The sequence below is a fragment of the Diplotaxodon limnothrissa genome, linkage group LG7, assembly GCF_057381915.1.
Source record: "Diplotaxodon limnothrissa isolate DT_005_m linkage group LG7, D_limnothrissa_male_GT1.1, whole genome shotgun sequence".
In the NCBI taxonomy this organism is placed as follows: domain Eukaryota; kingdom Metazoa; phylum Chordata; class Actinopteri; order Cichliformes; family Cichlidae; genus Diplotaxodon; species Diplotaxodon limnothrissa.
In genome coordinates, this window is record NC_140602.1 from 1,133,562 (window position 1) to 1,157,873 (window position 24,312).

Sequence of the window (24,312 nt, forward strand, 5' to 3'; positions counted from 1 at the left end):
ACAATGGGTATCTGTGTTTCAGCCCTTTGAGTTGTGGCAGTGCGTCTCTCCTACACATGTCAATGCACACGCAAACACATTCGAGTAACACAAAAACGTGCCTTCTTTAATTCCTCCGCCACAATTCAGCGCATAACTTTTTTGCTTTCAGGCGTGTGTGTGTGTGTGTGTCTACTGTCTAAGCTGGAGGCACCGACTGATTTAGTGCAGTAATTATGTTATTATCCAGAAGAATGTAACATCAGTGTCTGGGGGGTTGAATGTGTCGATTACAAAGAGTCACTCAAACACCAGCGTGTGTGTGTGTGTGTGTGTGTGTGTGTGTGTGTGTGTGTGTGTGTGTGTGTGTGCGATTTAGATTAAAGACAATCTGTAGTGACTATGTGGAAATCTGTGTGTGTGTTATTCACACAATAAACACGTGCCTTGTGTGCGTCTGAGTCAGCAGCCAGATGCTTTCTTTTCTGCCTGCTTTCCCCGTTCGCTCCTTTTATCTCATCACCCATGTGATCGCCTCGTATGATACAGGACCGCGGACTGCTCTGAAGAATGGAGGGATTTTGTAAAACAGTCTCAGGACAGCTGCGAGGATAATAAAGTGCACATCACATGAATCATTCCTGATTCATCCACAGCACACACGACGGCCTTTTCACAGCCAGCAGACCTCGTTTTCTCATCTCTGGAAGTTAAAGCAGAGAAGCTGAGGGAGACGTTTGGAAAGAGTTTAGGATAGAATAGAATAGAATAGAATTCAACTTTATTGTCATTGCACATGCACAGGTACAGGGCAACGAAATGCAGTTTGCATCCATCCAGAAGTGCTTTAGTGATATAGATATAGATTTAGGATTTTAGTCTAAAGATCGATGGATCGAAGCTCAATAGTTATCAACAGTGTTGGTCAAGTTACTTGAAAAAAGTAATCAGTAACTAATTACTGATTACCTCCCCCAAAAAGTAATCCAGTTACTTTACTGATTACTTATTTTCAAAAGTAATTAATTACTTAGTTACTTAGTTACTTTTTAAAAACACGATTTACAACCTGAAGAGGTGATAAAGTGATAGATCTTTCAGCCCAATTCTACTTCCTGCATAATCCATCATATAAAATGTAATCAGATGGAAAAGTCTCTTTTTAAAACTTGTTTTATTAGTTTTAATCTTTTAACTTTATGCATCAAGCAAACATTTAATTATATGCAACATTCTCTGACTGGAAGAAATTAGTTTAACATTTAAACCTATTTTCTGCACATTCCAGCACATAAAATAAAATATTTTTTGTGTTTACACTCAGTCTTTCAAATAGATGCAAGTAAAACACAGCAGAACATAAATAAAGTCAAAGACTCAGCGGTCCTGTTGCTCTATTTTCACCTGTAAAGCAGGAGTGAGGTAGGCGGAGGTTTACCCTGGTGCAGGTGTGCCGCGGTCAGTGGAAGAATCCGCGAGTTTCTCTGTGAGTTTCCCATTACGTCGTAGCTACTCGGTGCTTGCTCTGAAGTTTAGGGGTTTTTTCGCTGTAAAAAGAAGTTTTCTTCCCACGCACAGCGGACACTAATGTTTTTGTCACTTTTTATGGAATCAAACTCAAAGTAAGGTCAGTACTTCCACGCTTTAAACGCTGCACGCTCATACTCTCTCTGCACTCGATATATGATCCATTGTTGATCTGCACACAGCTGTTGTCACGAACGTCGCACTCGCTTACGTCACTGTCATGAGACATTCTCGCAAAAAATCACGGTTTTAGTAACGCAGTAACGCAGCGTTCCTACGGGAAAGTAACGGTAATCTAATTACCGTTTTTGCAATAGTAATCCCTTACTTTACTCGTTACTTGAAAAAAGTAATGGGATTACAGTAACGCTACTGCCCATCTCTGGTTATCAACATGAACACGCTGTGATATCGCTGATGTAGGTCGTTTTGAAACCATAGTGATCAGTCAATGAAACCAGACAGAAATGGTTAATCCACTGAAATATACTCAGAATCATTATGCTAATAATGATGCAAAGGAAAATACCATAAAGCGCTAAAACAGCTGTGCTCACCTTCATGGTTACAGTCAGACAGACTGATCCTGCAGCCATGTTATGCATGCAATAACATTAAAATCGATTCTAACTACAAAACGATTTAAAACCAATTTCCCGTCTCCAGAGGTGTAAAACTACACCATTTTACACAGACGTGCCAAAAACTGCAGGTCCTTGGATTCATGCTTGAGTCAGTCCCTAAAGACCTCCAACTTTAACAAAGAAATCGACAAACTTACAGCCTGGTACAAAAAGCCAGCTTGCAGCTCCATGACAACTCTGTGGGGTTTACTTTAAAGCAGGGGTGGGGAACTCCAGGCCTCGTCCTGCAGGTTTCAGATCGCACCCTGGGTCAACACACCTGAATCACATGATTAGTTCATTACCAGGCCTCTGGAGAACTTCAGGACATGTTGAGGAGGTCATTTACCCATTTTATCAGGACACATCTAAAACCTGCAGGACACCGGCCGTCGAGGCCTGGAGTTCCCCACCCCTGCTTTAAAGGCTTCGAAGGCTTAAAAGTATGTGTGATTAAGAGCTTGACCACTTCGAATGAGGCTGGTGCTTACGCAGTTGGCTGTGACCTCTAGCTGTGTTCTTGATTTCAGCTAAGCGTCTTGTGTTTTTTAAGACCTCTTTTAATGTAATAATATAACACATAATACAGCTGCTGTGTGGTTAACTGTTAACAACCTGTGTAAAAACTGAGTGCTGCAGTTTTTCTCTGCGAATGAACCTTTAATAGCAATAACTGGAAACTGTGTGATGTGCTCACATGTACTTTCTGAGCTAGCTAGAGCTAGCTTAGCACAGTCCACCCTCATGTCCAAATATGGTCACTTTTGGCTCAAACATGGAGTATTAGTATTTAGTATTTATTTATTTATTGTCATTGTCAAGAACAATGAAATTGTGTTTGGGGCTTCCATACAACCCAAAAAAAAAAGAAGAAAATAATAAATACCCCTTAAAACCCAAGTGTACATATTTAACCCAGTGTGACTCCAATGCAATAAGACAATCCTTAGCAATAATGTTCGTAGAAATTCAGACAAAGACCTGAGAAACATGACAAAATACAACAATGCAACCCATTCAATATTATTGTACTGTGAGATATGATATCAGATATGATAGTTATCTATTTAAGAAAGAGGGGGGGGGGGGGGGGGGCAGGAGGGGGAAGAGAATAAAGATATGATGCACCAATGCAGACCAGTTCATTGCTATTAAGAAGTTGGATATGGTTATTGTCCGTGAGAGGGGGGCAGAGAGTTCAGGAGCCTCACAGCCTGTGGATACAGGCTGTTGGCCAGTCTGGATGTTCTGGCCTGTATAGACCTGTACCTTCTCCCTGAGGGCAGCAGATGGAAAAGGTGGCGCGCAGGGTGATGTTGGTCCCGCAGGATACTGTGCACCCTCCTCAGACAGCGAGTGGGGAAGATATTACTGATCTCTGGCAGACTTGTTCCAATAATTCTGCCAGCTTCTTTCACCACCCGCTGGAGTGCTTGCTGATCGGCCTTGGTGCAGCTGGGGAACCACACTAGAAATCCATACGTCAGAACGCTGCTGATGGCACAGTTGTAGAAGTTCAACATCAGAGATCTGGGAATGTGTGCGCTCCGCAGTCTCCTCGGGTAGTAGAGGCGCTGTTGGGCCTTCCGTACAACTGAGGTGATATGGTTGCCCCAGGACAGGTCCTCGGTCACAGTTACCCCCAAGAATTTAAAACTGCTCACCCTCTCCACCGCCTCACTGCCAATGAAGAGAGGCAGATGGTTGTTATGACCCCTCTTCCGGAAATCTACAATGATCTCCTTGGTCTTTTTGGTGTTTAAGACCAAGTTATTGTCGTGGCACCATGACTCTAGTTGTTGCACCTCTGTCCTATAGTTTGTCTCATCATTGTTGGAAATAAGTCCGAGCACTGTAGTGTCATCTGCAAACTTAACAATGAGATTGGACGCGCAGGAGGAAATACAGTCATGGGTGAAGAGAGTGTATAGCAGAGGGCTCAGAACACACCCCTGAGGGTGTGTTCTGAGTGAGGAAAATGTAAAGCAAATGAATGACTAACTCAGTGCTTATGAAAAGGCTCAAACTCAGAGCTGACAGTAATGATGTTACATATAAAGTACAGGTTGACTGTCATGCCTTTAACTGTTAAACTGCGATAAGTGTTTTCACCTCAAAGATTAAAGTCATAGACCTGTGTGTGTGTGTGTGTGTGTGTGTGTGTGTGTGTGTGTGTGTGTGTGTGTGTGTGTGTGTGTGCCAGGTGTGACAGCAGCAGGTGTAGATAAAGCACGTTACTGGCCTTCTGTTTCTAATCCCCTGCTGAATACAGCCTGCTCTGTCTGTCCTACACACACTCACACACACACACACACACACACACACACACACACACACACACACACACACACACACACACACACACACACACCTGCTAAAGCAACAGAAGTATAATAGCAGGGTACTCTTCTACTGTATGACCACTCTCTCTTCTTCTGCCTTTCCACCCTGTAATTATAAAGACTGCAAAACAACACGTGACACACTCACACACACACACTCACACACACTCTCACACACACACACACACACACACTCACACACTCACACACACACACACACCTGCTAAAGCAACAGAAGTATAATAGCAGGGTACTCTTCTACTGTATGACCACTCTCTCTTCTTCTGCCTTTCCACCCTGTAATTATAAAGACTGCAAAACAACACGTGACACACTCACACACACACTCACACACACTCTCACACACACACACACACACACACACACTCACACACACTCACACGCGCACCACATGACAAACAGTAACTGCCAGGTCATCTTGGATGATGTCAAATAGGACTTTGAGCTTCCATCTAAATGATCTGAGACAGATGTGAGAGGAAGGTGAAGACAAACAAACACGAACCCACGAAGAAGAAACTTTTCTCTATGTGCAAACTGATTCACAGGCCTCACTTTTCAGTTTTCACAGAGCGAAAATGTTGAAACTTTTTTCAGGTCATATCTTTGTATTGCAAAACAATTGTTCCTGGCAGTTGGTGCCTCTATTGTGAGTGACTTGGCCCTGCCCCAGTCTGAATCTCTAACTGCCCGGAGACACATAATGTGCATCATTGCTATGCAAAGTCCTTTCTGTGTGCACCAGAGGGCCAGAAACTGTGGCATGTTCCTATGGCTTTCATGGAAATATCATGCAAATCCTTCCACACGCTGGAGATGCACTTACAAACAAGAGAGAGCACGAGCTCGTACTAAATATTTTTCCAAAGACTCACACGTGCTGACACGCACCAGCACATTTTGCATTGCCAAATATTCTGCAGACACAGTTTATCTGATATGATTGCAGATTTCCAAAGCATTGTGTTTGTGTTTTTTTTTCAGTCCAGCAACTGAAGAGAAGCTGCAGGACATCAGAGGAGGTCCAAAGCCAGAAACCCTGGAGATGAAGGTTACGTCCCGTGTCATGTGACCTGGAGAAAGTCTGCTTTACTCAGCTACTGGAGCAGGAATCAAATCATTTGTGTTTTTTGTATCTCGCTATTCTCATTACATTATTATTTTCATCATGCTTGATTTTGTCAACACGGTTGACAGCCGTGTGGAGGATGGGGAGGTGGGGGCGGAGCTTAATGTCCAAACAAGAAAATGATTTATATCTGATCAGGCAAAGAAAAAAACTTCGCAGCAAAGCAGCAACATTTTCCAAATAGCAACAGGTTGCCATGTTTACTGTGATGCAGGAAAACAGATGCATCTTGTAGGTTTGAAATAATGATGTTGCAGACATCGCTTTGTGTTTGGCACGTCGTTCTCTTGTGGAGAAACGCGCTGTTGCCGCTACACCGATCCACAAACTGCAGCTGATCCTGTTCATCGGGTTTGAAGCAGCTCAGCCAACATCAGCGTGTTTCAAAGCTCAGCTTCCAATCTGTGCTCATCCAGCATCTTCTCAGTATTTAGCAGTTTCCCTTTTCCCCATGTAGACTTACATGCAAACCAAAGGTGATGGAGACCAAAGTGTAGTAAGTTAATGGGGAAACAGTGTAGTTCACATCACAACGTGCTGTGAGTTTTCTACACATATCCCTTTAAACCATTTTAAAGGTTTTCTGTGAGCTTGGGTGTGAAGCTAAAGCAAACACACGAAAAGCCTTTAGTTAGTTAATGCGTCTTTTACGAGGATGGTGGTTCAACACTGCTCACTAAATTTCTGTGCTGGCTCACACTTTAACTGTTGTTGATGCTGAGATTTCTGAAAAACCAGCTGTATTTGTCAATGTTAGGAAGGCTTAGGGCGCTGCGATGACGGCAACAAAAGAGCACATTCACCTTTGTCCTCGTTCTGAACGTGAATTATGAATGAATGAAATGAGCAGAAGTGAATTCTTTCCTTGATGTGCTTTCAGGGCACGTGAAATGCTGCCAGTGCACCCGCTGACCACATTTTGAGAACCCTAAGCTTAAAAAAAGAAGAATAACTCAGAGGTACAAAGTACACATAAAACTGCATAACGTATAAAACATTTCCACTCAGAACACTGGCTGTCCTTCTTTAGAGGCAGGAAAACAATAAAAACAGCAACGGGAAAGAGAAAAGTGTGCGATCGCGTCAGGACATCTGAGGCTCACAGGGACAGAAACACACAGGTGAACTGTTGCACATACTTTGTTCCAGCTCAGCACACGTTTACTGGAAGAGAAGGACTAAGAGCAGAGGAATGGGACTGACACACTCGTGCTGGATTCCTCACCAGAGTGAGCTCGCGCTCTGTTCAAGCCCGAGTCCAGAAAGAGAGCTCCATTCAAACACAAAGACACGATGTGAACATGCAGCACGGGGACGCGCACAAAGAGCATGCAAACAGAGGACACTAGACAGAACAGTGCATTGTGGGAGTGGGTGTGGTCATTGATCTGAGCCCTTGAGCAGGAAACATGATACTCTGTGGGAGGAGAAGCACATGGATGTGTGTGTGTGGATGTGTGTGGGGATGTGTGTGGATGTGTGTGTGGATGTGTGTGTGGATGTGTGTCTCTGTGGGGCTCAGATCAAAGTTTACTTTAACTTATTTCAATCAAACAACCTTCATTAAAATGAACGGAAAAGCCACTCGGGCTGTCTGAGAAGTAACACACACACACACACACACACACACACACACACACACACACACACACACAGGCTTGGATGAAGAGAAGCAGTAGCAGAGGGAACCAATTAGTGGTCTGGCTTTGATGATGTCACTGACAAGTCACGCACCGATGGCACAGCTTCCGTTCAGAGGGAAACATAACACCGCACACCGCGCACGCACACATGCACGCACACTTGATGCTGCTGTGACAGAGTCCTGGAGGCTTAAAGCCGATGAATAAATTAGAGGGCAGCAGAGGCGTCAGATAAGAAATGATTTGCGAGGGCTTGTGTGTGTCAGAGAGATCGCTGCCATCTGGAAGAACTTTTTCACCATCTTTGAAAACAACTCTGAGGTTGGAGCACAAAGCAGACAAACACACTGAAATGCACATTTAGGTTCACAGCTGGCGTCTTCTCACATTGATCAAAGAAGCCAAAGCACTTTGCATCCATCACAGTGTACAGTGTAATTCTGACATTGACTTCATTTGAAATGTCCACTTTCTGCAGCAGCTGATTTGCACCACTGTTGTGTATCTAACCTAAAAAGAGCGACATTTCTAGAGTGACTATGATTGCGAACATTCTTCTTCTGAAAGCTGTCGATGACTCAAAAGTTGTCCGTTTACTCTTGGCGTGGAGCTGTGACGGTGCAATAACATACATCAACAGCTGTGTCCATATTTGCCATATTTTCTATTCACTCCTATCGATCTGGAACAACTTTTATCTGCAGGCACAATAATAGTATCTAATCATTTGGCACGGAGAGGCACCAACAAAGAGAAAGTAAGGCCCACTGGGTGTGCGACATATTTGTGGTGTGAATTAATATAAAAAGTGGAGTTAACTGCCATCAGTTGTGCTGTCATGACAAACGGTAAGTTATCACCTGACGATCCTTTAAAGTTTTTTGGGTTGCAAGCTCGACGACTTTGCAGATCTGATTACTTCTCACAGCAGAAGAAAAAGTGTCAGTGCAGGCTCGTCGTACCGGATCAAAGTCAGAATACTTAACAGAGACGGAGCCTCAGCGCTGAAAACCATCACACAGCATTCACACAACTAGACCTTTACAGTTCATACACGTATGACTGAAAATGGCCTGGTTCATGAACAGGTTTTCAGTTAGTTTTTCTGCGTCTTCACACGCAAAAAATTCACTCTATTAGGCACACCCGTTCAACTTCTGCTTAATGCTAATATTTAATCAGCCGCTCACATGGCAGCAGATCAATGCATTTAGGCGCGTAGACATGCTCAGGACATCCTGCAAAAGAGCATCCGAATGTATCACAATAAAAAGTAAAGAAAGGAGAAAGTATTCAGTGAGCAGCAGCTTTGGCAAAAGTACCTTACTGATGCTGAGGTCAGGAGGAGAAGGCAACTGCAACTAGAAAAATTTGCATTTCCTGCGAAAATGCTGTGTGGATGCCTTAATGCTGAAGTTGCCTGCTGAAAAAGCTGAAAAAGTTGAAAACTTGCAAAAAGTTGTATGGCGGTGAAGAAGCAGAAAATTGTTGCTGAAAAAAAAAAATATGTTGCCATGAGCAGGACTCGAACCTGGCCCTCCTGGTCTCAAGGCAGCTACTCATCTCACTGAGCCAAGCTTATTCTCACAAAGAAGAGATGGAGAGACTGACAATTCTGCTGAAATGAGCAGAAGCGGCTGAGAATTGTGCTGATAAGAGGTGAAAAGGCTGAAAACTTTGCAGAAAAGAGGTGAATCAGCAGAATTTCTGCTCAAAAGAGTTTTTTTCTGAAAACAGCTGAAAATAAATTGGTGAAAAAGCTGAAATTTGTGTTGAAAAGAGTTAAAAAAGTTAAACTGTTAACTGAAAGAAATATTGCCATAAGCGGGATTTGAACCCGGGCCTCCCAGTCTGAGAACAGCTGCTCATCTCAATGAGCTAAAACACCAGTCAACCCAGTGAGGAAAATCAGTGACCCCACTTATAATGCGGAAGAAATGGACAAAAAATATTGCAAAAAAAAAAATTCAATATCTCAAAAAGTATAGAAGTTATGAGCACCAAAAGTCATTGTACCCATTAGCAGAAACAGCAGAATTTTTAAAAGTTTGAACGGTGAAAATTGGCTGAAAACTGAGGGAGTAGTTAAGTGCCAAAAAACATACGGAAGCAACTAGATTATAGTGGAATAAAGAATAAAGAGAAACAGGAACTCAATAGTGTGGATGCCTTTGAGGGCATCCACACTATTAAACCTCTTGTAACAACCAAGAAGAGCATCTCTGAATAACAATACACCAAACCCTCACACAGATGTACTACAGCAGCAGAAAGCCACAACACTGGTGACACTGCTGACAACAAGTGGACTGCACAATCATCACATCTCAATCCAAAAGAGCACCTTTACTTTAGCACCTTGGGTCCGAACAAGTACAGCAACCCAACGGTGTTATGGCCTCTTCACCTCGATTCTTTTGGGTCAATGAAAAAGGCGGTGTCTCGAGCTGTCCTGTTAAAAGCTGCAGAGTAGAGGAGTAGAGGAGGAGGATGGGAATGTGGCGAGAAAGGCAGATATCCATTTTAGAAACGTGGTTACTCCCACGAAAGAATCAACGAAGGGGAAAAGCGATTTTTAAGGACTTTCATGAACAAAAAAATGACTTAACAAGCATCTAACAAATCACATATTTATGTGAATAACGATAAAGGTAATGTGCTTAAACACGATGTACTACTCTGATTACAGAAGAAAGCACCACTCAGTATTTGAAACTTAAATAATAGTGTAGTTGTTTTGTCGTTAATCAGCCAACATTTATTTAGAAATGGGTTTAATTTTTAGGTCACACCTGCCTCTGAACAAGGCACGGCTGCCCCAGATAGACCAATCCAACGCTGAGCGCGACGCAAAGTCAAACCGAAACATAGTGACCGGGGAAGTTTTGACATTTTAAATGCTCCAAAACTCTAAAATAAGAACCGTGCTGTAGTCTGTTTCAGACGAAGCTGCTGCCGGCGCTACAGTTCCTGTTCAGAGGCTTGCTAGCAACTTAGCAGCTAACACTAAAATTAACCTCCTCCACAGCTGGCTCCCATTAGCCTGCAGCAAAACAGAGAGCCTGTAACTTCTACACTCCCTGCCTCTCTCCCTCTTTCTTACACACACACACCATATGCTCAGTCGCCAAGTTTAACCTGGCTGTGCCACTCTTTTGGTTTGGCACCATCAGTGTTTGGAAACGAAGGCGGGAAAAGGGGAGAAATGGAGGGGTAGAGCAATGAAGTGAGGATGAGAGTGAGTAAAGGAGTGGGGGATGAAGCCCACAGCGTGGGAGTGAGGATATGTGCAAAACATACCGGGAGTGGACGGAGGGTTGGGTGGACCCATTTTCTTTACCATTTATCTAACTTAGGGACCCAAAGGATCTGGATCTAAGTCCAGCTGGCAGAGTGAAAAAAGGAGATGCAGTATGGATGTTGGCATAAAATCAAAAGAATAACGAACAGAGAAAGGATCAGGAGAACTACAAGAACGATAACCCCATTTATATCTAAAGTTACCCTGTGCTGTAATTTCATTTTGAAAAGTTTTCGCCTGCACCAATTGTTTTGCAAGCAGTTAAAACCCCCAACGATCCCCAAGCATCGGGTTTCTCTGTGTGGGTTAGCCGTGACAGTAATTAAGAGAAGAAGTTGCAACGTACACGAGATCTCTGGCCTGGCCTGACAGTCATCTTCTGCAGGAAGGTCCAGTGGGATAGCGAGGCAGGCTGTGAGTGTGTGTTTGTGTGTTTGTGTGCGTGAAACTAAAGACGGGATACTGGTGGAGTAACGCTGCAGAAACTGTACACCGAGTGCACGAACAAAGGTTCTGCACTGATACGGCAGAGTGGAATTGTTTGCGCTCGGGAAACCACGCCCTCCTGTATTTTTTAATGGAAATGAATCTTACATCAAAGAAAAGACCGAAATCGTTCTGTCTTTTGTTGGAGAAGCATGAAAGGAGCCGGACAGCGAGCAGAAGGACTCGTTTGTGTTTCAGTTTAAAACATGAATATGGAGTCAAACACCACGCTGTCAGCACGAGCGTCAGCATTGTTCGTCTCACGAGGGAGACACAGAAAGCGAGGCCTCGACTTTGGTGCTACGAAACAACTGTTGAGCTGCTTTACATTGACAAGTGCTGGCCTCATTAAAACTTCATAGATCTGTGAGCACCATTAAGGTGACAGAGAAGAGGAGAGTCTTACACGCAAACTGTGCCTCGGCCGTATACGCATGCATCCTTTTGCCTGACACTAAACACAAAGTCTGCAAAATGCTAATCACCCATTAACACGAGTGCATGCACACACACACACACACGAGTTCCCAACGTCAGGGCACTTGAGCTAAATAATTAACAGTGTGAGATTAGCCCGTCAGCCTCAGGGCACGGAGGTCCATCGATTCCCCAGAATGCATTTTTAATGAGCCGCCAGCCGGCATTCATTTCAGCTGGCCAGTGTCCGTGGAGGGTCTTCTGACACACGCACACACACAACCATAGGAAGAGTCCAGGCTTGGCGCCAGGGGACACAATTAACATACACATAAACAGGGCAGCGCCGGTTTCCCGAGCAGTGGATATTACTTTGGAAACAGCAGCAAACTAACATCTTCTGAGCTCTCTAAGTTGTTTAACTTCTTTGATGTTAGAAGAGGCTCAGGCCTCAAACAAGGTTTTCATCAATTTGCTGTCGTGAGAGACGAAGCTCGGCAGCGATTTCACCTCTGAGAACAAGATCCTGTTCACAGCGTCACAATCAGCCCACGCTGGTTTAAAAGCTTATCTTTGCAAAAAAGACAAAATGCGTCCACACGCTCATTGATCCTTCAAGTCCATCGTGGGCACCTGTACGACCCCTGACACCCAAATCAGTGTGTTTTCTGTCAGCTGTTTTTGGCTAAAAGTTGAAGTCAAATGTGTCCTGATACACGTCTACTCAGAAATTCACATGAGGCTTTTTTTGGTCTTTGGTGTCATTTTCATTTCTTGAATAAAAGCGGAACAGAAAGCAAAGGGGCAGACGCCATTTCTCTATTTTTTTTGTTAAAAGTTTCACAATGTCAACGTCATATGAATCAAGCACACATGACTAAACATCTGTTTTCAAACCTGTGGAGGTTTTGCTGTTTGCGTGATTAAAGGTGCAAACAGTGTGTCTCGCTGCTTGACACTGACTGCTGCCCTTCACACTACAAAATGAAAGAAATGTGTTTGCTGGAGCTGGTGCATCTTTCACTCATCCTACCCTTCCCGACTCTCTTTCGAAGTCGACGTATTCCCTCGTAGGAACCTGCCTCTGATCTCCGTGCAGGTTGGCTGGGAAGAACTGGAGAGAGAGGTTGGTACCTGTCGCTACGAAGGCCTGTGGAGAAATGGAAAATGCACAATTGAGTCGGTCAGAGGTGAAACGAGATCATTTGAAATGTGCATGAAGTTTTGAAAACAGATCTCAACACATAACTTTTTAGACAACTGGTGTTTTGACTTCAAAATGCTCATTTTCATTTAGCTTCTGAGAAAAATAACAATATATTTTATGCAGGACTTTGGTACCACAGGTCTTCACTATCCAGCGGGTGAAGTTATGGTGATGCTCTGCCTACAGTCTCTTGCTTACTGCTGTCACACATGAACACAGCTTTAGCATCAGTGTACATGCCAGTACAGCACAACTGTCAAAATTCTGTATTAGGAAGCCAGTGACGTCCAAGCAAAGAGAGGAGCTGAAGGCCCGTTTGGGACGGCTGCATTTACACTTCCACTTTTCCTTTTCTGTCACTTATTATTATATTATCTTGGTGAGTGTATGTGATGTGTTGGTTGTCTGTTTGTTTGTTTGTTTGTTTGTACGGACATACTGCAAATCAATTTCCCGTTAGGGACAATAAAGTTACCATTGACCATTGACTGTTTGGTTAGATAGGCAAAAAGAAAAAAACCTACTTGGGTTGGTTCAATAATTCAAACATGGACTTTCATGTGTTACATGCTACAAGACAAACTAACTGAGTTACATTTAACAGTGTCGCTTGCTCTTTATTTGTTTTGCGACTTTTATTGAACTTTATCAGGCTGCACATTAAAAAATAATCCTAAAAGGGTGTAAAGAGGGCTAATATTGACCTCAGAGTGATAAGTGATAATAAGGGGATATTGCACAGCTGTGGCTCTGGATGAGCATTTTTATCTACTCGACCTTACTGTTATATCTCAGCTTGGGCCTTGAAACTGGATAACAAACCAGAAGCTGGCATTTAGAAGTCCAGTGGCATTATTGTAATTAATCAATGTTAATGGCCTTTTTCTTAAAACGTCCAGAAATGAGAAGAATCCCAGCACATTCAGCAGGAAACCTGAAATGCTGAAAATAAGTGACAAATGTTAAAGTTCGATGCATCAAAGCCCCCTCCTCCTCTTTCCCTTTTGCCTTTCTGAGTTTCTTCGTGGTCTAACCGCTCTCCTCTCAGAACAAAAGCTCCAACTGAAACAGCGGCCTGCTCTCCTCACAAACATATAATCACACCAGGCTCTAGTGTTTCTTCTGTTCGGATTTCTGTAAAACAGCTTCTCGCTCTAATGGGATGTGCTCCGCTCGGAATATGCGCACGTACCTCCACACAAACGCACAGAAGCACAAATGAAATGAAAATCAATAAAATGCATTTCTCCGTTGCAGTCAGAAAGCAACGAATAACAGAGAGGCAGAAAATTAGGTTAGAAAATGTCGTTTTTATAATGCGAATCTGTGCGTGTGCGCCCACTGTCTTTGTGTGTCCGTGTGATGTGTTGCGTTTGCTGAGACAGATCAATACTAAGGGCATTAGTGATGCGACTGAAACTGGAAGCATATGAATTATGCACCCTTTCAAATCTGTCCCTCATCAGAGAGGGAGCAAAAACTGAATGAAAGAGAAGAAGGACAGAACGACGCGGAGGGGAGCAGAGAACACCCGAGTCATCATTTCTGCTGTATTTGAAGTATTGGATTACAACCATCTGATACTAATTTGCTGCCTACTACTGCAGGAGAGAAAAAAGAGGGAAGGGGAGGCAAAAAGAGAGATGGAGGGAAACGGAGACAAAGGAGCAGAAAAGAAGACAGAAGTGGAGGAGAGGAGACAAGAAACTGAGGCAAAGGTGGAGGAGGACATGAAGTGAGATGAAGAGAAGTATGAGGAGCAAAGAAAATGAAGTCAAAGGAGATGAACATCCAGAGAGACAGAGAGAGCAGCGCAGCAGGAAAATCGATAGTAGTTTAGAAAAGGACTCATCTCTAATGAGCTGAGCTGAAGATCATTTACTTTGAATTATTGTCCCATTCATCAGATCAATCCTGAACATTTTAGAATGGCCCTGCGATTAGAGCCACGCATCAGTGTGTGTGCCTCATTTCATTTCTCGTGATACGTACGTGTCTAACAAAATGCCGAGGCACAGAAATGAGTAGGATTTTTTAAACGAGATAAATGCCTGTTTCTTTAAAAGCCATTGAACTCTAAAGACTTTCTGCACATCTGATTTTACTTTCAAAAAATAATGAAAACAAAACCACTAAAACTTTGTCTTTGATTTTTTCATGTCAAGTAAAATGAATTCTACAGTTAGCCCGTGAGTTACGTGTTTGTTCTGGAAATCTATTTATTTAAAGTCCCAGAGATTTAAAAGTCTTTGCTTGGAAAAAGGTCTGATGTCATTTTTTCCCAATCGTTTTTAAAAGTTAATAATCGACTGACTGCGCCAGAGCTGACACACGTCAGCTTTTATTAAAAGCTACACGTTAACGTGTTGTGACGTCGCTACACACACATCCCAATCCGTTGGAGGTCAAACTTTAAAATCCAGAAGTATTAAAAAGACTTTGTCTCGTCCATAAAAGGCCAACCTCGACAGCACATTGTGTCTAATAGTTGTTCACGCTCACCGTTAAAATAGCAGGAGGTCTTTAGCGGCGTCAGGCCGATAGATAAATCAGAGGCATGATGTCACAGCTGCCGTCAAACCATTAAAACCGTGGCCATCAATTCTCACGGCAGAAGAGGCTTATAAATACAGTGCGGACAGACAGACAGACGCAACGCGGCCCACTAAAAGATGGTAAAACTAGATGGCCTGCACCCTCCTGGCTCACCGCCGCTGCCCGATGATGACAGCGTGTTTGTGAAAAATACCACGAGGATGACTAAGACGGCAGAAGTTGCTCTGTGTTTGCGCCAGCAGCCCGAAGGCTTTCTCGTCTGACCTCACCTTTTATTGGAGGCGTGATATAGAAAGTTTGAAACAGACGTGGCTAATCGCCTCATTAGAATATTAATGTGTCCAGACTTGCTCTGACGCGGTAAAGTGCTGATCGCAAACACTGCGCCCTGTGTGTTTGAAAGGAAACAAAAGCGGGTCACGTGGGTTTGTTTGCGCTTACTGTAAGGAGAAAGCTTTGTCGTGTTTCCACAGAAGTGAAGACAGTAAAATATGCAGATACGTTTCTGTTACACTGTTGCTTTGTGTGACTGTTAAAGTTCGACACTGAGCAACTTCTACGCTGCACTTTGGAGTTCACAGATTCATCTCCCACTCAGAGCTGTTTTAAAGCCTTCACACAACACAGCAACATTAAATGCTGCTCACACTGTTTGGGTACAACAAAGAGAGCGCACTGCTGAGAATACTGCAGTTTTACCTGCATTGCACTATAATTGACATTGTGATCCTGTGACAGTGAGCTCGTGTGAGGAGGCATCCATTTCAAACTGGACGTTTGACTGGATGCACTGGAAGAGCGCAGCGAGGCGGGGGAACGGGTAAATGGCAGAGCCAGCTCACTGTTACCTCCTGCTGCCGCAGCTCCCCACAGGCTGCTCCTCCGTAAGTGAAAATAAAGAAAAAACTTTTACATAAATCAGTGTGACGCAGGCGACAGCAGAGCACGGGACCGCCCAGCACAACTGAGTATCTAAACTAAAATAGTAATCTAATTACCAGGTATTAATCAGTTACATGATTATTGAAAAAATGAGTGAATACTCTTTTGTATCGTTACTGTCGTCTGGATCCTGTGTACAACAACATTAGACAAGCAAGGTGAGGTTTAGCTTAAGTGGCAGCTTTCAGGCCCCAAATCGCGCCTCCTGCACAGCGTTCGTTGGAACCGTGAAGCCTGCGTGATAACATGCGACGACTGCAGCTGCAGAACACAGAGGAAAGAAGCCCGCGAGTGAAGTAAAGTCTGGTGGGTCTGCATGTCTGATAACAGGTCTACTTCCTGGTGCAGGGACGCATCAAAATATCCGCACACGCACAAAGCCAGTTTAACAATACGCTTTCATAGTGTCACGTATTAGTGCCGCGATCGTGTCTTTGTAATTTCATATATACTAGTGCCATTCACAACAGCGCGAATAAGACACACCATCCAGCCACTGTACATCATATCCACATCAGTGTGCTTGTTATAGAAATGAAAAGTTTCTGGTGCACTTTTCCCACTGTTTGTGTCACATTATGGGTACACAGGACTGCCCTCCCATCCAGTTATTTTCTATAAGGAGTAAAAATGTTTGTTTTGCTCACCACTTCTGAGCGTCCATCTCTGCAGGCGTTCTGGAAACGAGCTTGTCTCTCCTCGTGGGGCCGGTCTCTGAAGCCAGTGTATTTAATCTACAGAGAAAAGAACACATACATGTTCATAAAGCTGAATTTGATTTGGCATCTGCACTGAATGGGACTGATTGATATTCAGTAAGCTGCAATTTGAAGATAAGCGACAGGAATTTAGATTTTTGATGTCAGAAACAGATCCTTCTTTCTACTCTGGGGTTTGTACCTTTAACAAAAAAACAAAAAATACATAAATTTTTTTTGTTCATCCAGGATTAATACCACAAATAAATCCATAACGACATAAAGGGAAAGAGCAAAATAACAAAGAGTAACAATGTCGAAGCAACTGATAACAAAGCCTCTCTGTGCGCTACCAGTTTTTATTAGTTTTACCCAACAGTGTGAAGTTTGTTACAGCACGCTTCTCTCCTCTAACGAGCCTCCTTTCTCTCTTTATTTCCGCCGAGTGTAGAAGCGCAGCAGACTCACCTCACACTCCCTGCTCAACTTGCGGAAAAACTCCTCATTCTCAAACTTGCTCCTCTGGTCCGGGACTACCCGCGGCATCTTCACCAACACTTTGCGGCCACTTCAGATTCGCCTCTTTTTCTTTTTTTGGTAATTATCCCGCAGCGCAGAGTACAAGTTAAAGAGTGTGCTGCAGTCCGTCCCTCACTCAGTCTCTCTTTCACTCACTTCTCTTCCGCGTCTCTCTCTCTCGCTCTCTCTCTCTGTGTTTTTTTCCTTCCCTGTGTGGAGCAATGTGCTCTGTGCTGTTGATCTCTGTGATTGTGACTGCTGCTGACACACTGATGATCTGCCTCTGCCTGCGGCTCCTGCGCGCTCCGGGTCGCCTCTAGCTCCAAATGGCTCTTATTAAGTGACCCACAGCGACAGATAAAGCTCAGTTTGACCGTGTAGCTCTCCCTCCCTCCCTCCCTCCCTCTCCCGACGAGCGTCTGATCTCAAGCAAGTGGCAACAAATGAGCGCGTCTCAAGTCTACCTGTAACTTTCAAGTGCTTCTTCTCAGTGGGCCTACCGACTACCCGTGGGTCAAGAGGGATTTTTGGGATACAGATAACCTTAAAGCACCAAACAAAGGCGCTTAAGTCTGTAAAGTTGCTATTAGAATAAATGCAGGGATGCCAGGGAACAAAGCTGTTTTATGCTCTGGCAGCACAGGAAATATTTGTCTGGTGTGTAGCATAATTTGCATTTTCATTCATGTATCAGCATGATTTAGCAAAAGGTCAAAATGCTTCCAAAATGCAGTATGCCCGGAGTTAAAATGAATTTTAAAAAAGGAAATAGCTACAATTCATCACTAACAGCCTGCAGTATCATTGTGGAAGTCGGGAGTACAAGCAGCCGTTTGTTACAGTCCTTCCTTCAGTTTCTCATAAAATAACAGAGCTCTTGTTTTCTCTTTCTCTCCTTTTTTCCTTCGTGGTAACGCTTTGGCAGGTCGTTAGCGCCGCTGTCAAAGGTCACATTTACGACAGTTTAGAAAGTACTTGAAGGCATCAACAGTCTACTTCCTGGCTCCGTCGAGTCGCTCTTGTGACTGTACACCGAAAATACCGCCCCCCTCAGCCACCCACCCCCATCCCATTTCCACTCTACCCCATGCCCACACCTCCATCCCCCCATTCACAATAATAATAATACTACTACACACGCTACCTAACGCGCATGCGTCTACTTTGGGCCGCAGTAACTTTATAGGATCCTTATGTGAGAAGTGGAAGCGGGAGGGAGAGCATAAAGAGGGGGCGGTGTGTGTTTGCTTTAAAAAGAAATCAAATGTTGTGTTGCTGTAGAAATGATGGGCGGTGTTCTGATTGTGCAGACATACAGTCAGTCTGGTTCTCTCACATTTACAGATTTACTGATGCGATCGACAAATGTTTGGAACATCTTCTCCTCAGACAGACTGTGCTCGACTTTTAAAGTACACATACAGAAAGAAATACCAGGTTACTGAGAAGAGTGAGGACTTAGATAAATAAATAAACAAGTTTAAAATCCCCCACAGCCTCTCCATCTCAGAAGACTCATTCACCCACGATGCATCAGCGAATGCTGCAGGAAATCATTGTACCTGTGGCCGTTAAACTCCAGGCTATAGCTCCTCTTTATATATGAGGAGCTATAACGAGAAGGTACAGGTCTATACAGGCCAGAACATCCAGACTGGCCAACAGCCTGTATCCACAGGCTGTGAGGCTCCTGAACTCTCTGCCCCCCTCTCACGGACAATAACCATATCCAACTTCTTAATAGCAATGAACTGGTCTGCATTGGTGCATCATATCTTTATTCTCTTCCCCCTCCTGCCCCCCCGCTCTTTCTTAAATAGATAACTATCATATCTGATATCATATCTCACAGTACAATAATATTGAATGGGTTGCATTGTTGTATTTTGTCATGTTTCTCAGGTCTTTGTCTGAATTTCTACGAACATTATTGCTAAGGATTGTCTTATTGCATTGGAGTCACACTGGGTTAAATATGTACACTTGGGTTTTAAGGGGTATTTATTATTTTCTTCTTTTTTTGGGTTGTATGGAAGCCCCAAACACAATTTCATTGTTCTTGACAATGACAATAAATAAATACTACATACTACTAACTGTAACGGAATACAGTTACTCATATTTTGTATTTTAAATACGTAACGGCGGTACATGTACTCCGTTACTCCCCAACACTGGACATCGGGAATTCTTTTATTATTTGTAATTAAGATTCCACTTTTTGGTCTTTGTTCTTTGTTTCATATTTACATTTTACGTGAGTGTCTGTAACAAAACGATTCACGCTTTGGATTCATAACGCCCTCTGATTGTGATTCATTCGATGGACGAGAAAATGTAGGGGAGACCGGGGATAGTTGTAACGTGGGTCAGTTGTAACACTTCCAATTTCTCCAATCAGGGCTAAGTTTCAAATGATGTGACTCATCCTGTGCATGCCCAATTCAGTTCTGCTATCACATGTGAAAAATCAGCACATTTTGTCAAACACAGACAATTTAACACGAAAAAAAGTAATTTGTATGCCCAAAAGTAAGTTTTTCTACTTTATTTCAATTTCTAATAGCATCATCTGCTTTGCAGTTAAACTCATCAAACTCAAATTATGTTATTTGTATGTCTATGGGGATATATTCTGTGTAAGTCTTTAGTGCTAGTGTTTTAGCCGTTGGCTGTAATGTTAGCTAGTTCATGGCTATAGGAGTCTGGGTCAGTTGTAACAATAATGCAGATGTTACAACTTACCACACTATTACTTTAACTTATATTAAACAAGTTGGGGCAATGACATCAGCAGAGAGAGGTTCACTGGTCGCTTTTGTATATGCGGTTAATGCCATTGGCAACACAATTACTTCACTGTTTGTGTTCCCACACATACATTATGCAGACCTCTGTGTCAGAGATGGACCAGTAGGAAGTACTGGTAGTGGAAATAAATCAGGATGGGTGCAAGAAACAGATTTCCTCATCTTTCTGAAGCACTCTGCAAACCTCACCAAGGTAAGCCATGATAAAAAGTAATGGAATTGCGATGCTGGTGAACAACTACATTTTTTCAGCTTCATTGTTATGTTCAAAATTGGTGCAAGAGTTGTAGGTTATAATGCCCACTGAGCCAATGAGGCCAAACTCAAGGAAGACCAACCAAAATTAAGGAAATATTCAGTTGCAGAAAATTTTATAATTTGTCTTTTTTGGGGGGTTGGAATATGTTCAAAGTTAGATTTCTGCATTCTGTCACACACACACACACACACACACACACACACACACACACACACACACACACACACACACACACACACACACACACACACACACACAGCTACATAAATGGCTCTAAGTGCATTCATGTGTTGAATAAACAAAGATTACATGTTAATATTTTGTCAGTACCCTTATTTCATTGTGTTACATTTCACCCCAGGATATGTTACAACTAACCCAGACTATGGGGTTAATCGTAACATTTCACTCTTTGTGTTTGAGGCCATACCATGCAATGGGTAATTGTGCTGCAGAGAAAATAGCTGCACTATTTAATAGCAGAGACATGTAAATACTTTGCATTACATTTTGAATCCACTACCTTAAAAGAGCTCCAATTTACAGACAGAAATGTCAAAAATGTTACAACTATCCCCGGTCTCCCCTACCAACCAGAACTCTTTTAACAAAGTTTAAGTCGCGCTGCTTTAATATTTGGAGTTTCTCTGCTTTTTTCCCTGAACGTGCCTGAAATTTCAGAAACGTGCTTTACTCGAGTATGCTTCTTCTGCTGTGATCACGGCATCATAATACACTACGTTTTTTATTATTAACATGCACGTTTGTGAGCTTTATGTTTCTCATAAATTACATTAAAATGTTTTCCTAAGCACAGTGACAGATGGGTGACCTGTCCTGGGGCTACCTTAGCTTTGGTGCTATGACAGCTGAATTACATAAATGGAAGAAAATGGACGGATTGAAGTTTTCCTCAGATTTTGACACGAGACAGCAGGAAACACAAAGATGTTTCACTTGGGTATTTCCATTGCTTCTCTATCGAGTATGCTTTGTTGCAATTAAAGCTTCCAGGGATAGTCAAAAAACACTTACAGACACCAACCGCTGTTCGAGTTTGATATTATTTTACATTTGACAGCTAAGTCTTATCGGCACTTGCACCAAAATAAGGAATCGATGTTTAGAATAGAATAGAATAGAATAGAATAGAATTCAACTTTATTGTCATTGCACATGCACAGGTACAGGGCAACGAAATGCAGTTTGCATCCATCCAGAAGTGCTTTAGTGATATAGATATATTACAATATATATTAGCAATAGTATAGATATGTAAGTATACTACAGAAATGGGTCTATTATGGTATGTTATAATGTACACGGTATGAAGTATGTTGTGAATATTCTATAACTATAAGTATGTACAGGCTGTAGTGAGTACAAGCTATGTACAGGCTATGAACAGGATATAAATATGAAAAACTATACAGAATATGAGATAAATAACTTTACAGAATCTGAGATATACAGCTATACAGAAATGGGAACTATGCAAGTTGTAAACAGTTGTAGGATTAAAGATTATTGAATGTACAGAATGATTATTTACACAGAGCTATACAGTAGTGCAGTTAAGATAAGTGAGGGTGTGGATAGTTTCTACAGAGGCTATATAAAGTGCTAGTGGTTGTGAGTGGTGGTTCAGTCCATGTTATTATTGTGTGTTTGAGGGTACAGTTGTCCATTGTGGGTGTGTGTATGTTCAGTCCATGAGTTTAACGTGGGTCAGATGTCAGGAGGCAGAGTTCAGGAGTCTGACAGCTGTGGGGAAGAAGCTGTTCCGGTACCTGGTGGTCTTAGTCCGGAGGCTCCTGTGGCGCCTCCCAGAGGGCAGGAGGGTGAAGAGTCCATGTGATGGGTGACTGGGGTCTTTGATGATTTTCCCAGCCCTTTTCAGACACCGCTTCCTGTAGATGTCTTTTATGGCAGGAAGTGGTGCTCCGGCGATGCGCTGGGCAGTTTTCACGACCCTCTGCAACGCCTTCCGGTCCGAGGCAGAGCAGTTCCCGTACCAGACTGTTATACAGTTGGTCAGGATGCTCTCGATGGTGCAATGATAGAAGTTCACCAGGATGTCTGAGGACAGGTGGTTCTTCCTCAGAGTCCTCAAGAAGAAGAGGCGCTGGTGAGCCTTCTTGACCAGCTTGGAGCAGTTGGTCGTCCAGGTGAGATCCTCGGAGATGTGGACTCCCAGGAACTTGAAGCTGCTCACACGCTCCACAGCCATCCCCTTAATGTGGATGGGTGGATGTGGGTCAGCATTCCTCCTGTAGTCCACGATGAGCTCCTTGGTCTTCTCGGTGTTAAGCAGCAGGTTGTTTCTGTCGCACCACTCAGCCAGACGATCCACCTCCTCCCTGTAGGCGGCCTCATCGTTGTCACTGATGAGGCCAATCACCGTGGTGTCATCTGCAAACTTAATGATTTGTTTATGCAATCAAAGGAGATATAAACACAATGTTGAAATCTCTTTTTTCTCTTGTCAACACAAACATACTGTACGCAGGAAATATGACTATCAGACTCTCAGGTATGTCTCACAATAACAGACAGAGATCTTAATTAAACTATGAACAAGATCCAGCAGGTCGAACCTCCGTGTGTGTGTTTGTCGTGGCATGCGATGTAGTTCGTTTTATTGGTGTTTCTAAAGAGATTAGATAAATATATGTTTGGATCAAAGATCCTCTGAGATGGAACAGAGAGAAAATGAAGCACATCTAATTAAGCTTTAATAACACACACACACACACACACACACACACACACACACACACACACACACACACACACACACACACACACACACACACACACATCTGAGTGCAGCTGTTCAAAGATGTGTATCTGGAGTTTAGCATAAGCCTAAAAGATTTTTGCTTTTTTGTGGTGCATCTGTGCAGGTCAAATGTTTTAATCATTACTTTTCTGCCTAACAAGAGTCCCAGGGTTAGGAACGAGACCTCAGGCTGCAGCATATGCTCCCAACCCTTTTTCCGAAAAGAAACACTCCTTTTATGACACCCGTGTCATTGATTTCTTCAAAACCCCTTCACCCATTCAGATAGCCTGAAGACACACACACACTCACAAAGCCCAGTATTTTAGTGTCTCGTGTGTGTGTGTGTTTGCTGCAGGCCAAAAAATGCTGGTGACGCAGTAAAAGCTTCATTAATTAAACAGAAAATCTGTGGTTGCTGTGCCAAAGAGTTCTGACGTGCAGTCTGGTCTCATCTTCACACGCACACTGGACAGGTCCCACTTTATTTCATGTCATGTAGCTTTAAAGTCCTCTTACATGTTTAATGCTCACTCACATGTGTTGTTGGGGAGTTTGAACTTTACTTTGTCAGTGAAGTTAATCGAGTAAGGGCTTATTTATTTACTCTTTCCATAAATTACCTAAGCTCTGGGTCGAATGACGTCACTAAGGACAGTAGTATCACTTTCAAAACGATTATTATGATCTAGTGTAATGCAGGATTTTTCAGTAGGTTGCTTTATTTACACATGTGAACTGTTAGTATGTTTCCTGTGTCTAAAAACCACAGGAAGTGGGGGGTGGGGGTCAGAGCAGTCCCAACAGTAAACAGTTACTCATGGTAGTAAATCATTTTCACGATGCACAGAGTGGATCTTTCTTAGATGAAGAACCACACACACACACACACACACACACACACACACACACACACACACACACGTGTGTGTTTGCAAGAGAGAGAGAGCAATGCTCTGTAAAATGAAATAAACATATAAGTAACATTTTATTCACAATTGATCAAAGAAAAAACATGAAATATTTAACATGAGATATTTGATGTTTCATGAAAAACAGATTATTTTAAAT

General features: G+C 42.9%; 1 protein-coding gene across 2 annotated transcripts in view; it reads right to left on the reverse strand.

The window, feature by feature from the left end:
• The window catches only part of cbfb (core-binding factor subunit beta), a 29,331-nt gene extending 11,812 nt beyond the window's left edge, over positions 1-17,519 (reverse strand). For both annotated transcript variants that reach the window (XM_085357166.1, XM_085357168.1), the window contains exons 1-3: positions 17,340-17,519; positions 16,821-16,907; positions 12,502-12,618 (exon numbers count right to left, since the gene is read on the reverse strand). In XM_085357166.1, the coding sequence (XP_085213292.1) occupies positions 12,502-12,618; positions 16,821-16,907; positions 17,340-17,417 (282 nt within the window). In that variant the 5' untranslated portion in view covers positions 17,418-17,519. The remainder of the gene's footprint in view (positions 1-12,501; positions 12,619-16,820; positions 16,908-17,339) is intronic.
• Between the last annotated feature and the right edge of the window lie 6,793 nt (positions 17,520-24,312).